Source organism: Pungitius pungitius, chromosome 7 (assembly GCF_949316345.1).
Source record: "Pungitius pungitius chromosome 7, fPunPun2.1, whole genome shotgun sequence".
NCBI lineage: Eukaryota > Metazoa > Chordata > Actinopteri > Perciformes > Gasterosteidae > Pungitius > Pungitius pungitius.
The window spans coordinates 21,016,205-21,029,658 of NC_084906.1; the positions used below are offsets into that span (position 1 = coordinate 21,016,205).

A 13,454-nucleotide genomic window follows, 5' to 3' on the forward strand; every position below is an offset into this window, starting at 1 on the left:
TCTCATGCGTCTCCATCCAACGAAAAATGATAACAATAATCCGCGTAATCCCGTGGAACATCTCGGATGTTCACAGTGTCACCACTGCAGTGATGTGGGAGGCCACAAGCAGACCAAGCCTCCTCTATAAAGATTTATGGGTTTTTAAAAGCAACAGCTTACGCTGCAAAACTCTCAAAACAACATTTCATTGATTTAATCATTAAATCACGATTTCATACAATTGTTAAGAATGTGGAGACAGTGGTATTAAAACCAACCAGGAGCGAACAATAACAAACAACTTATTAAATTGATTCAATAAGTCGCCTTTTTCTGTCTTTAAAGGCTACTACATCCATCATGGATGGGGTAAGGACTGGTCTCGTCTTTGGGGGTTTTCTGGTGGTGTTGGTTTCAGGTAAGTTCTGTAACAATGATTATAATATACCTGTATTTTTGTTTATTTTATGAAACGTTTATATCATTATATAATATAAATTAGCGGGATAAAAATACATAACATAGATGTTTTTGTCAGGTCTAATGCTTTACAAAACCCTTCTCTCAGTCACTTCCGGTCTGTCGCCACCTACCATCGCGTCCAGCGAAGAAGAGTTGGTCCTGCAGCCAAACGCCGCCTTCAACATCAGCTGCAGCGGCAGCGAGAGCGTCATTTGGGTCGATCCCCTCCTGGACAACACCTACGTGCAGTCGGGGTACAACACGGCGACGCTTTTCATTCTCAACGCCACCGTGGAAAACACCGACTACTACATGTGCACCTACGAGTCCCTCAAGGACCAACCGGAAGGAGAGAATGAGGCGGGAATATACGTCTTCGTAACAGGTGCATGACTGGATGGTTTACCTTTTTTTAAAGATGGCGCCGATAGCGCGGGCTCCGTAAACCAAACCGGAAGTTAGCATCCCGCTTGTTCTCCTCGACCTTTTTATGCTAAACAACTGCTTTAAACAAAGGAGACTTACCCGTTTTATTTATCAATTTAATGAGCACTAGTCGGTTTGGGCTATAGGTTATGGTTGAAGTCACCACCGCTAAGCTAGTTGAAGCTAGCGTTTATCTAAGTTGACTGGTCTCCTTTAGCCACTTAACGTTAGCCCCTTTTTAAGAGCTGTAAAAGCTTCAAAATGGGTATTTACAGGCAAACTAATATCGTAACACAAAACACGTAGTTGACAATCTGGATGGATAGATGCGCTGAGTTGGTGTCAGAGACATTGTCATATGGCACTTTGAATACTTGGCTTATTAAACTGATGTGCAAAGGATTTGGGTCAGAATTATATGTAGAAAAACATCCCAGTCTTCCCCAGTAATAATTATTTGGATGAATTATATTATTAATATTATTGGGATAACATGGTCATAACAGACGTGTGAGAATGAAACGTTTTCATTAGCAGTAGGAATAATATTTTAACTTTTCTTCCAACGATTACATAGCGTGAAATACTAATAATGGCCGTGAGCATGTAAACAAAGTACAACATGGATCAACACAGCAGCATTTGAATGAATCAGGAATCAGGAAACATTTATTGCCATAATACGGGAAGAAGTTAGTGTGGCGTGAGGTCTTGGTCCTGATGGACCTCAGCCTCCTGACGAATGGAAGGGGCACAAACAGTTTTTGTCCGGGGGGGGAGGTCGGGGTCGGCTACAATCTTTCTGGCCCGCTTCAAGGTCCTGGAAGCAAAACCAAGCGTGACCTCCTTCCTCTGTTCTCGCACACACTCAGATCCCCAGTTTCCCTTCGTCCCTGAGACCCCAGAGAACCTGCAAGTCACCATTGACAGAGTGGGGGTCCCCATCCCCTGCCGAGTGTCGGACCCTAACTCTCATGTGACTCTGAGGAGCGTCTCCAGTGGAGAGGAGATTCCCACCCTCTACGACAACAAGATGGGCTTCTTCGGCCACCTGTCGCCCGGGCAGTACCTGTGTGAAACCACGGTGAACGGCAGGACGGTCACGAGTGACGTCTACACCGTGGACACCGAAGACGGTAAGTCAGGAAGTGGAGGAAAAACACAGGAAAGGGACATTTCAAAGATCTACTCTACACGAGCATGTCATTAGTGAAGAGCACTACACTAAAATGATACAGGTTCTAGAACTGCACAGCTGGAATCAACCCCCCCGGCCTGTTTAATGAGAGGACTACAGGCTCAGACAGATTACAGAAGTAGCCTGCTGGGTGCAGGCCCAGGGGCCCGTAAGGTTACGGGGCCCCCGGGCCCGCGCTTCTGTTTGAAGTTAAGGCTTACCAATGTCCTGTTGGGAAGTCACAAAGAGGCTCATATCTACAACAGAGGGAGGGGGGCTTTGACACCTCGGTACTCGGGGTCTAATAATCTGTCCGTGGTGATGTCACTGCATGAGGGCAGGGACATCATGTCGTTATCCCAGAGGGAGATGACCTAACGCGCCTGCTTTCACTCCGTGATGAAGGAGCTCATGGTGCTGCAGCGTCTCTGTCTGGGGAGCTTTGAGATGGTGGTGGTGCTGATGTCTGCTCTCTGATGGTCCCTTTAGCTTCCGAGGAGGTGGGGGATTTTGATGTGGAGGTGAAAGCCAGCGGCGAGCTGGTGAGAGCCGGGGAGCCCTTCAACGTAACATGCGTCGCTCCCTCAGGACCCACCTTCCAGCAGCAGTGGCTGCACCTCAAGAGACAGGCAAGCTGTGGCCCTTTTTCCCCCTTTTTCATGTTTCTGTATATTTTTCTTTTGGTTTAAATTTTGTCTCGTCTATGGCTTCATCCATAATAAGCTTTTCCTTCTCAGCCTTTTCTCGCCCTATTTACTTCGAACCCCTCGCCACATTTCCATGTCATTTCCTCCCCGCAGCAGCTCTCAGCCTTAAATTTAGCAAATAACAGTTTTGGACCTGAACCGCTTGGGGATTATAGCTGGGAGGACGGCCCTCCGCGGTCACAAAGTATGTGTTAGGGAAGCAGCGACCGAATGTTGTGTCTTCAATGCGAGACCAGGCGGCCTAACCGCTCCTGCTGCAGTTTACCCCCGTATGCAGAACCACTGGCAGGAAGTCGTGGACAAACGGCCAGAGGGGAGCAGGGGCTTCAAAAGCAGTAAAAACAAAAAAAGAGCAGTAAATCCTTTGACCCCATTGACCTTAGGACTTGTAGGACAGATGCTGTCTTCACATGACAGCCAGCTAGACGTCTAATGCTTTTTGAAGTGTCTGCTGTGTGCAAGTCTTATTTACTTATTTAAATCTAGATGCATTGGGATTCCTTTAAGCTTTTTTCCAGAAATCAGGGTCGCAAAAACTCCCGTTTTTGGACTTAGTTGCAATTACAAGCTTTTAAAAAAAAAAAAGGCTCTGTGATCCTGATTTATCACCGATACCCGAGCAAGTGTTTTACCCATCAACCCTTCACCATTAGCCCTTTCAACCATTCGCCCTCTACCATCTTATCACAGATGTTTCTCACATGTGCCGTTGTCTCTCGTTCCCTGAAGGCCAGGGACGCAGTTCAGACGAAGCAGACGCTCCTCGGCCGGGTCGTCTACACCCTCAGCGTCCCGCGGGCCTCTCTTTGGGACAGCGGCGCCTACGAGTGCTCCGTCACCGAGGAGCTCAGCGGCGAGATCAGAGTCGGCAGCGCGGCGGTCGCCGTCTCCGGTGAGTCCGTCTTATGGGTCTTCGTTGGAGCTGAATTGGTCCACATGTGGTCTGCTGGTGTGTGGAAGTGGTTTCCCATCGAGCTTCACCTCTGCTTTCGCCATCAGCCGCTGTGTTTTTACGGGATGGCTCCAGCAGATGTGCCTCCTCTCTGATCTCCTCGTAGTCGCCGTATCTCACTCTTCCCCTTGTTTATTTGTTCTTTCGGTCTCCAGAGGAGAATTCCTTCGTGTCGCTGGACCACAGCGGGATCGGGGCCACAGAGTTTGTGAGCCTTCTGGAGGAGACGGAGTTCCTCATCCTCATCCACGCCTTCCCGGCCCCCAAAGTGACCTGGCTGAAAGACGGAAAAGACCTGTCACAGAACTACTTTGTCCTCACAAAGACCAGCCACGTGGAAGGGAACCGGTGAGGAGGAAGTCTCAGATGTGACAGAGATGAAGCGCTTTAAAGGGATCTTTTTGGTAGAAGCTGTAGACGGGAGACGGTTTGCGTGAAGACTGGTGACCGCTGGCATTCATCATCAATAGATCAAATGTATTTATTATAATAAATATCTGCTTCTCACAGGTACCGAAGCATCCTGACACTACGGCAGCCTCTGGGGAAAGACGACGGCAACTACACCATCCGAGCCCTCAGTGGCTCCCGCACCGCCCAGTTCTCCTTCACCCTCAAAGTGAAGGGTGAGTTAAGGAATGAATGAACACCGTTTTCTATTTAAAGCACCGTTTCAATGGCCAGTAACATTTGAACAAGACCATGTGATCAGTCATTTGGAGTTATTAACGAGCTCTGCACATTTCCTTCCAGCCCCCACCGCCGTGATGTTCCCCCCGTCCTCCGCCCCGGTGCTGCTGCCGCGGACGGAGGAGCTGGTGGTGCCCCTCCGCACGCCGTTCACCCTGACCTGTCGGGGGGAGGCCAAACTGGCCTGGGTGACGCCGCCTGGCGTGGACGAGCAAATGCGAGAGGACAACAGCGGCCTGTTCGTCACCACGGTTACCGTGGACGACGCCACGGCGATGCACACCGGCTACTACACCTGCTTCTACAGCCAGAACACCACGGAGGAGGCGGAGGACAGCAGCATCTACGTCTACGTGCCAGGTGCGCGGCGGCCCGCGGCGCTTTTGATTGTTTCTTAATATCAGCTGGTCTGAGAAACTGATCCCCCCCCCTCCTCCCCCCCAGACCCGGACGTCCCCTTTGTGCCCTCGCTGGAACCCTTCAGCAACCTCATCCTGTCCGACCACAAGGACATGGAGATCCAGTGCCGCGTGTCCGACCCCAGCGCCAACGTGACCCTGGTCAACGTGGAGACCCAGCAGCCCGTCGCCAGCGTGTACGACAGCAAGCGGGGCGCCGTGGGGGTGTTCGCCGCCGGCACCTACGTCTGCAAGGCGCTCATCAACGGAGAGGAGCATCACAGCGAGGAGTACATCGTCCACGGCTGGCCAGGTGAGTCCCGTTAACAAGGAGCCCCCCCCCCCGGCACACGCGTGGTGCTCATGCTACTCGTTGCCCCCCAGGTGGCAACCCGCTGCACGTTGAGCTGACCGCCGAGCGGACCGCTCTGCTTGTGGGCGACCCCCTCACCGTCATCTGTGTGGCTCGGGGGTCCGAGATCCTGGAGGACCACTGGAAGTACCCCGGAAAAGTGGTGAGGACACACGAGAGGGGTTTGAGACGTGTGGGACGGGTCGGCCGGAAACTCAAATAACGACTATTTTCATCCACGATTTGGTCCAAAAATCGTCAGAAAAGCAGAAAAAATGATGATTGACGTTTCCTGTACTGTTACGTCTACGTTTACTGGAGGAAATGCAACCAAAAGCTTTCATTTGTCTACTTTCTTTCTTTAAAAAAACTTCTCAAACCGATTTAGTTATTTAAAATACAAAATGTTTGTGAAATGGTGAAAAGCCGTTTCTCCACAATAGATGACGTCCTGAAGTGTCTCAGAGATATTCGGCTGCACAAAGACGGGCGAAAAGTCGACGAAGGCTCCTCGGCTCTGACCTCGCTCTTCCTGATGTTTCCTTTTTCGCTTCGACAGGCGAATCGCGGCGTGAAAACGGTGCGAGACATCCCGAGGCTTCAGGAGATCCGCTACAACCTGACCATCCATCAGGTCTCCGTCAAAGACAGCGGCATCTACTCGTGCTCCATCACCGACGTCGTCAGCGAGGAGAGCCAGACCAAGGAGGTGGCCATTCGCGTGTTCGGTAGGAGAACTACGCCCACTCGCCCCCCCCCGCCCCCCCCCCCCCCCCCGCCCCCCCTTCACCAAGCCTCTCTGCTCATCTGTCGGTCGGCCTCGTTGTTCTTCCTCCTCCAGCCAGCGACTTCCTGTCCGTCTGGCCCGAGTTTTCAGAATACGAGTCGGCGGAGCTGGACGAGGTCCGAGAGTTCAGGGCCGAGATCAGCTCCTTCCCCGCCGCCCGCGTCACGTGGCTCAAAGACGGCGCGGCGCTCGGCGACGTGACGGCGGAGATCGGCCTCCGTCAGCTCAGCGAGACCAGGTGAGACGAGTTGCTGCTGTTTCCTTTTCCTTCAGGCTCTGCCCCCCCCCCCTCCCCTGCGCTCATGTCCCGTTTCTGTCGCTCTGTTTCAGCTACATGAGCGTTCTCACCCTGATCCGGGCCAAGGAGGAGGACAGCGGGAACTACACCATGCGGGTGGAGAACGGAGACCAGAGACGCGACGTCAGCCTGATGCTGCAGGTCAAAGGTCAGAATGCCCCCTCATTCCTCAGAGTTGCTTTTTTCAAGCCGTTTGAGATCATTGAGGCTGAAAGCCATCGGGAGATGAACTGAAAATCCAAAATGATTAAAGAACTCACAGAACGGTTCCTGTTGCTTTGCTACAGTGCCTGCAGTCATCGTGAACCTGATGGACATCCATCACGGCGCCGCCACCACCGGCCAGTCGGTGGTGTGCATCGCCAGAGGGCAGCCCCTCCCGGTGGTGGAGTGGTTCATCTGCAAGAGCATCAAACAGTAAGTCCCGCCTCCTTTTCGTAGCGCCGGCCCAGACGCTGTCGATCGACGTCGCACCTCACGCATTTTTTTTTCGTTCCTCCAGTTGTGCCAACGACTCGTTCGCATGGGCGCCGCTCCCCGCCAACTCCACGGAGGTCACGGCGGACTCGCACGTGAACGAGGACGGCGACCTGGAGAGCCAGGTCATGTTCGGCCACCTGCAGAACACGCTGGCCGTGCGCTGCCTGGCCCGCAACGACATGGCCGCCGTCAGCAGGGAGATCAAGCTGGTGTCCAGTGGTAAGAACACACACACACACACACACACACACACACAGTGTCTGTTGTGAAGTGTGCAGCAGCTGTCCGCATCCACCCCCATTTTCACCCACTGCCCCCCCTCCCCATCCCCATCATACCTTTTGGTCCCATTAATGCGGTCACCTGATGGACTTGAATCGTTTCTTTACGTGTGTGTGTGTGTGTGTGTGTGTGTGTGTGTGTGTGTGTGTGTGTGTGTGTGTGTGTGCGTGTGCGTGTGCGTGTGCGTGTGTGTGTGCAGGGCCTCACCAGGAGCTGACCGTAGCCGCCGCCGTGCTGGTGCTGCTGGTCATTGTCATCATCTCACTCATTGTCTTGGTTGTTATCTGGAAACAGGTACTGTTGGCACCATTTCGCCTTCATTCTCACACTCTTTACCTGAATTCTTTTTATTTGTAGTTGTCTGGCGGCGTCAACGCTAAACTTCCTGATCGGTGCAGAGACGCAGCGGCTGCAATGCTCCATTTTTGTCGCAAAATAAATCAGAAATCAGAATTTAAACGAGGGAAACAATAAATACAAAACACAGAAATAACTAAACAAAATTTCCTGACGGACTCTGCGGGGCTCTGAGAAAACCCACCACGCGCCCCCCCCCGCGTCGCGCTAATCGTCTCCTTCCTGTCTTCCCGCGCTTCAGAAGCCGCGCTACGAGATCCGCTGGCGGGTCATCGAGTCCGTGAGCCCCGACGGACACGAGTACATCTACGTGGACCCCATGCAGCTCCCCTACGACTCGCGCTGGGAGTTCCCCCGGGACCGGCTGGTGCTCGGTGAGTCTTGTGACGCCGCGAAGGCTCCGCTGGTTCGTGTCCTCGTTGTTGACCGGCTCCCCCGCTGGTGTCGCCCTCCAAGGTCGCATCCTGGGCTCCGGCGCCTTCGGGAAGGTGGTGGAGGGCACCGCCTACGGACTCAGCCGCTCGCAGCCCGTCATGAAGGTGGCCGTGAAGATGCTGAAACGTGAGTTCGGCGCCTTTCTTCAGCTCCTTTGACTGGCGTTGTTTTTAGGTCAGAAATGAGGAATCTTTTAAAGGGACAGATGTGTTTGTCCTCTCGTGTCTGGGTGACCTCACTGAAAACCTCATCTTTCAGCTGATTTTATTCAACTAGTGCAGAACTTTGAGGAAAGGACGACACAGACGAGTCTGCAGGGGCATAAATGCACTTTTTAACAGCAAGACGAAGGCTGGATGTGATTGGTCACATTTTGCCCCGCCTCCTTTCAGCCACGGCCCGCTCCAGTGAGAAGCAGGCCCTGATGTCAGAGCTGAAGATCATGACTCACCTCGGGCCGCACCTCAACATCGTTAACCTCCTGGGAGCCTGCACCAAATCAGGTGAACGGCGCAGGAAACACAAAGTTTACCCTCTTTACACGACAGATGCGTTCAGGCGGGTCTGTGGGGGGGGGGGAGGGGGGAGGAGGTGTTTAACTCGCTGATGAGTATTAGCCTGCCGACGGACGCCGATGCTGGAGTCTAATCTGCCGTGTTCCTCCCAGGGCCCATCTACATCATCACGGAGTACTGCTTCTACGGGGACCTGGTCAACTACCTGCACAAGAACAGGGAGACCTTCCTCAGCCTGAACCCAGAGAAGACCAAGAAAGAGCTGGACATCTTTGGGATCAACCCTGCAGATGAGAGCAGCAGGAGGTTGGTTTCTCTAAATGATAAAACGTGTGTCATTCAGACAGACTGAGAGGACATTGAAATACTTTCTATATTTAGAAAAGGCTTTTTAGGTACTTCAGGAACTTGATGCCTTTCGACTGGTTTACTGCTTCATCCTTACAGCAAGGAACTACTCTGTTCATAGCACGAGTGATTGCCCTCACTCTTTGTTTCATAATATCCAAAGTAAAGACTCATTTCAGACAAAGGCTGAAAGAAAGAGATTTTCACGTTATTTTAAAGGCGGTTCTTAACAAGTGGAAACCTTCTTTCAAGTGAAGTCAAGGCTTCCTGTCTGCATTCTCTCTATAGACCACCAGGGGGCGTCTCTACTTCTCTCTTGATTTATTCCCTCAGTAAACATTGTAAACATGAGTTTATGGTCTCAGTCTCTAGTTTCAAGTCTTCTTCAATGCAGCATGATGTTCATTTAGTGAATTAAATATTAAATATTTGTCTATGTTACTAGCGTTTCAGATTTAACATTGATGAGTGTGATATTATATATGCGTATATATATATATATATATATTTAGGAATGAGCTTATGAATGTACATAGTGATGTTATCTTTGTTAGTTGTATGTGGGATTATTATGTTATATGTAGTTGTCTATCAATAACATCTTATATATGATGAGTTTGGGTTTGGGGTTAGTGAGAGCTTCCGTGTGTGCGCGAGTATGTGTGGTTTTTGCTTCTTGTTGTTTTGATTTTATTTATTTTTTCATTGTAACTAATCTGTTGCTCGGTTGTTCTGTCAACTGGATTTGATCTGGAGGACCCCCATGAAAACGAGATGCTGCATCTCATGGGGTTGATCCTCTAATAAAATGTTCATAAATAAATAAATAAATAAATTATGGTCCATGTAGAGTCAAACAGACCATAAAGCTTGGTATGCTTTAGGGCGGGGCTACACGCTGATTGACAGGTTGCTGCCATTTGTCACATTGTGTTTTCACTTTATAACATTATTCTGTTCAGCGTTGAGCTGTTGCTCCATAACTCCACTTCTGATATACGGTCTACACACACACACACACACACACACACACACACACATCAAATCCGTAACTCTATCCCCATTTTCTCCTCGCTTGAGGGGATCATCTGGTATCTTCTCCCTAATCTGATCGCAGGCTGAAGTGCTCTCAGCTGTCTGACATAATGTCGTTGATACATTAATGTTGAGGTAGCTGTTAATTCGGTCCTCCGTGGTGTAACGTCACCCCCCCCCCCCCCCTCCGCGATGACTCACAGCGACCACACCTCGAAATTGACCGTAACTTGATTTCATCCCCGACTGACTCGACCGCGTCTTCCTCTTAGCGCCGGACCAGAGGGAGGGGGGAGGAGTCAAAGGACACACACACACACACACACACACTGCGAGGGACAGAGTCTGATGTCCTGCGCCCTGCGTTGTCTCCGCCCACAGCTACGTGATCCTGTCCTTCGAGAGCAAGGGCGACTACATGGACATGAAGCAGGCCGACAGCACGCAGTACGTCCCCATGCTGGAGATGAGCGACGCCTCCAAGTACTCGGACATCCAGAGGTCCGAGTACGACCACCCCCCCTCTCAGAAAGGTACGCCCCCCACCCCCCTCCCCTGGGCTGCAGTCAGTGTGTGTCTGTGGGGGGGGCACACCCTGGTCTGAAGGCCCTGTAATTACACGAGTGGGAGCGTAATGATGGCGGCTTCTCCCTGCCATTAGTCAGGAGCCTGGTTGGAGCAGCTCATGGAGTTGTGTGTGTGTGTGTGTGTGTGTGTGTGTGTGTGGACACAGAGGACGAGATGGACGAGCTGCTGTCAGACGAGGGCCTCAGCACCACCGATCTGCTCAGCTTCACCTACCAGGTGGCCAAAGGCATGGAGTTCCTGGCCTCCAAGAATGTACGTTTCTCTTTTCATCTTTTTCTAGTAGTTTGTCTTTTGAATCATTTTTGTTTTTGCGTTTCCTTCCTGGCGGGCGATAAGCGGTCTGAGGGACGAATATAGCGGCAGCAGAGCTAGAATTACTCCACGGGTTTTTATCCCTAAATATCCAGCGCCATGACGCCATGTGGAACGCCATGAAACACTCTGGGATAGAAAAGGGCTGCTTTCTGGAAGCAGAAAAACCTGCTCTGTTCCATGAGCTGCCAGTCAACTCTCTGCCCCCCCCTCCCCCCCCCCCCTAGTGTGTGCATCGGGACCTGGCCGCCAGGAACGTCCTCCTCTCTCAAGGAAAGATGGTGAAGATCTGTGACTTCGGCCTCGCCCGGGACATCCTGCACGACAGCAACTACGTCTCCAAAGGGAGCGTGAGTCCGCGTACATCGAGTCACAGCTCTGCGTCGGGGGGGCCTCTGCTGGTCTGTCACGTCGGGGGGGCCTGAACCTTTTCCTCTCTGTGGTCACGCAGACGTTCCTGCCCGTGAAGTGGATGGCCCCGGAGAGTATCTTTGACAACATGTACACCACCCTGAGTGACGTGTGGTCCTACGGCATCCTGCTGTGGGAGATATTCTCCTTGGGTGAGCCCAGCGCACAACCCCCCCCCCCCCCCCCCCCCCCCGAGAAGGATAAACCCTCCCGTGTGCAGTCGTGATGATGAAGATTTTGTTTGGCAGGTGGAACCCCGTACCCGGGCATGGTGGTGGACTCGAGCTTCTACAACAAGATCAAGAGTGGATACAGGATGTCCAAACCGGAGCTGGCCCCCGACGACGTGTACGTGATCACATGACCCCTCCCCCCCCCCCTGTCAGATGAGGAACCCTCAATGCCGTTTACAGTGAGACTTCTTCTCCCCTTCAGGTACGAGATGATGATGAAGTGCTGGAACAGCGAGCCGGAGAAGAGGCCTTCGTTCCTGGGTCTGAGTGACACTGTATCTTCTCTGCTGCCCTCCAGCTACAAGAGGGTGAGTCCCCCCCCCCCTGCCCCCCAGCCCCCCCCTCAGGTCGCCCACACCTCTCCGTGCATTCTGTTCCTTCCTGTTTGATGTTTCCAGGCCGACGGTTGACTCCTTACGTCTTTTTTCCTCCAAGCAAATTGCAGGTTTTAGATTGCGGGTCATTTTAAGACCCTTCCCCCTCCCCCACCCAACCCAAATTACCCCACTAAGCCCCACGTCACATCGAGAGCATCCGTCCCCAGGTGGGCGGGGCCTCGCCGTCCAGCACTCACACGCTCACTCTGCCGCCGTCTCCGTCCCACGCAGCACTACGAGAGGGTCAACCGCCAGTTCCTGAAGAGCGACCACCCCGCCGTGACCCGGGTGTGCGCGGAGAGCGACGACGCCTACATCGGCATCAGCCACAAGAGCAACAACAAGCTGAAGGACCGCGAGAGCGGCTTCGACGAGCAGCGGCTGAGCTCCGACAGCGGCTACATCATCCCGCTGCCCGACCTGGAGCCGCCATCCGACGACGAGTACGGCAAGAGGAACCGCCACGGGTCAGCGCATCCGTCCTCATCCGTCCACAAGTCTTTTTGAGGTCTTTTGTCTTTGTGAGGACGCACTAACTGGTGTCTCCGTGTCCTCCGCAGCTCTCAGACGTCCGAGGAGAGCGCCATCGAGACGGGCTCCAGCAGCTCCACCTACGCCAAGCGCGAGGGGGAGACCCTGGAGGACATCACGCTGCTGGATGAGATGTGCCTGGACTGCAGCGACCTGGGGGAGGACAGCTTCCTGTGACAGACACCCCAAGTAGGGGGGGTGGGGGGCTCCTCGAAGGACGCGGGGGACTAGAGATAAAAAAAAAACTTGTTAAATCAACCAAAGACTCCTCCTTGGACATCTCTGGATGTGGTGACAGCGTGGCCTTCGCCCCCCCCCCCCCCCCCTGGAAGAGATCGTGACACTTAAAGGGACTTAAAGAGTGTCGGACCTACAACAGATCTACTTTATTTTTTCACTTGCAGAGCTTTATCCTATCGGGCATTCTTCCAGCAGCAATATAAGCAGCAACAAAATGTCATTCATATTATATATAAATACAAATATATATATATAACCACTAGAGATGCACTAAAGGAGGCCGATAGCAGCAACCCGTATGCAGGTAAACTCACTTTTCTTCACCTGAAGCACAATCACAGAATCTGGACTTTGTCTTTCGCTTATGAACAATTCTGTGTTTTGTTTTTTAACGCGAGCGGTAAAATCAAATTTATTTTTCTACTTCGTCGCTGTGTGGACGTGTGTGTCCTGAGGAGGACATCCTTTGAGCTGATGACGTCACACGTGTCACATGTGAACAACACAAAGACAACAACAAAGTGTGATTGTATTGTAAATAAGAGTTATTGGGATAACAGTTATTTTATGTAAGCACATATTTAGCTTCTGCAATGCTTCCAACAATTTAAATGTCAGTAATTGTCCTCCAATAGGAATCAATCATCTAGTGGGAAACGTATAGTCTGGCGGTTGTATTAGATTATATTCATATTTTATCATGTTTTTAATGTGCCATATGAATAGTAATCGCTTCAGCTCCGACACAAATAAGAGATGGAGGTAGAAACCAAGCAGCAGGTGGTTGTCCTCTTGTGTCCAACAGGAAGTTAGAGTCCCACCGGTTCCCTTTACAAAGAGGACGGTTCGTCAAGATAATCTTTGCAAATGAGCACCACTTGTAGGATGTTTTTTTTTTCAAGCGTGAATTACAATCAGCGAGAAGTTTTTGGTTGTGGACGTGGCCATCTTGTTTGTTTACAGCCAGTGAACAGGAAGTGACCGTATATGGACTGAGGATGATGTAAAGACACTGCATACGCCTCCGGTGATGACCTGTCAATCAGCGTGTAGCCCCGCCCTAAAGCGTCCTCTGCTTT

General features: G+C 51.8%; 1 protein-coding gene across 1 annotated transcript; it reads left to right on the forward strand.

Moving 5' to 3' along the window:
* The first annotated feature begins 30 nt into the window (after nt 1–30).
* Nucleotides 31–13,276, forward strand: pdgfra (platelet-derived growth factor receptor, alpha polypeptide). Its single transcript, XM_062563468.1, has 28 exons — nt 31–400; nt 551–829; nt 1,743–2,006; nt 2,537–2,676; nt 3,484–3,646; nt 3,862–4,054; nt 4,217–4,332; nt 4,460–4,756; nt 4,841–5,107; nt 5,179–5,309; nt 5,706–5,874; nt 5,988–6,171; nt 6,264–6,379; nt 6,519–6,648; nt 6,734–6,930; nt 7,193–7,287; nt 7,592–7,724; nt 7,807–7,911; nt 8,178–8,288; nt 8,453–8,606; nt 10,065–10,216; nt 10,417–10,523; nt 10,811–10,933; nt 11,035–11,146; nt 11,243–11,342; nt 11,430–11,535; nt 11,836–12,071; nt 12,165–13,276. The coding sequence occupies exons 1-28, from the start codon at nt 343–345 to the stop codon at nt 12,310–12,312; spliced, it is 4,386 nt and encodes a 1,461-aa protein (XP_062419452.1). The 5' UTR covers nt 31–342; the 3' UTR covers nt 12,313–13,276.
* The last annotated feature ends 178 nt before the right edge of the window (nt 13,277–13,454 follow it).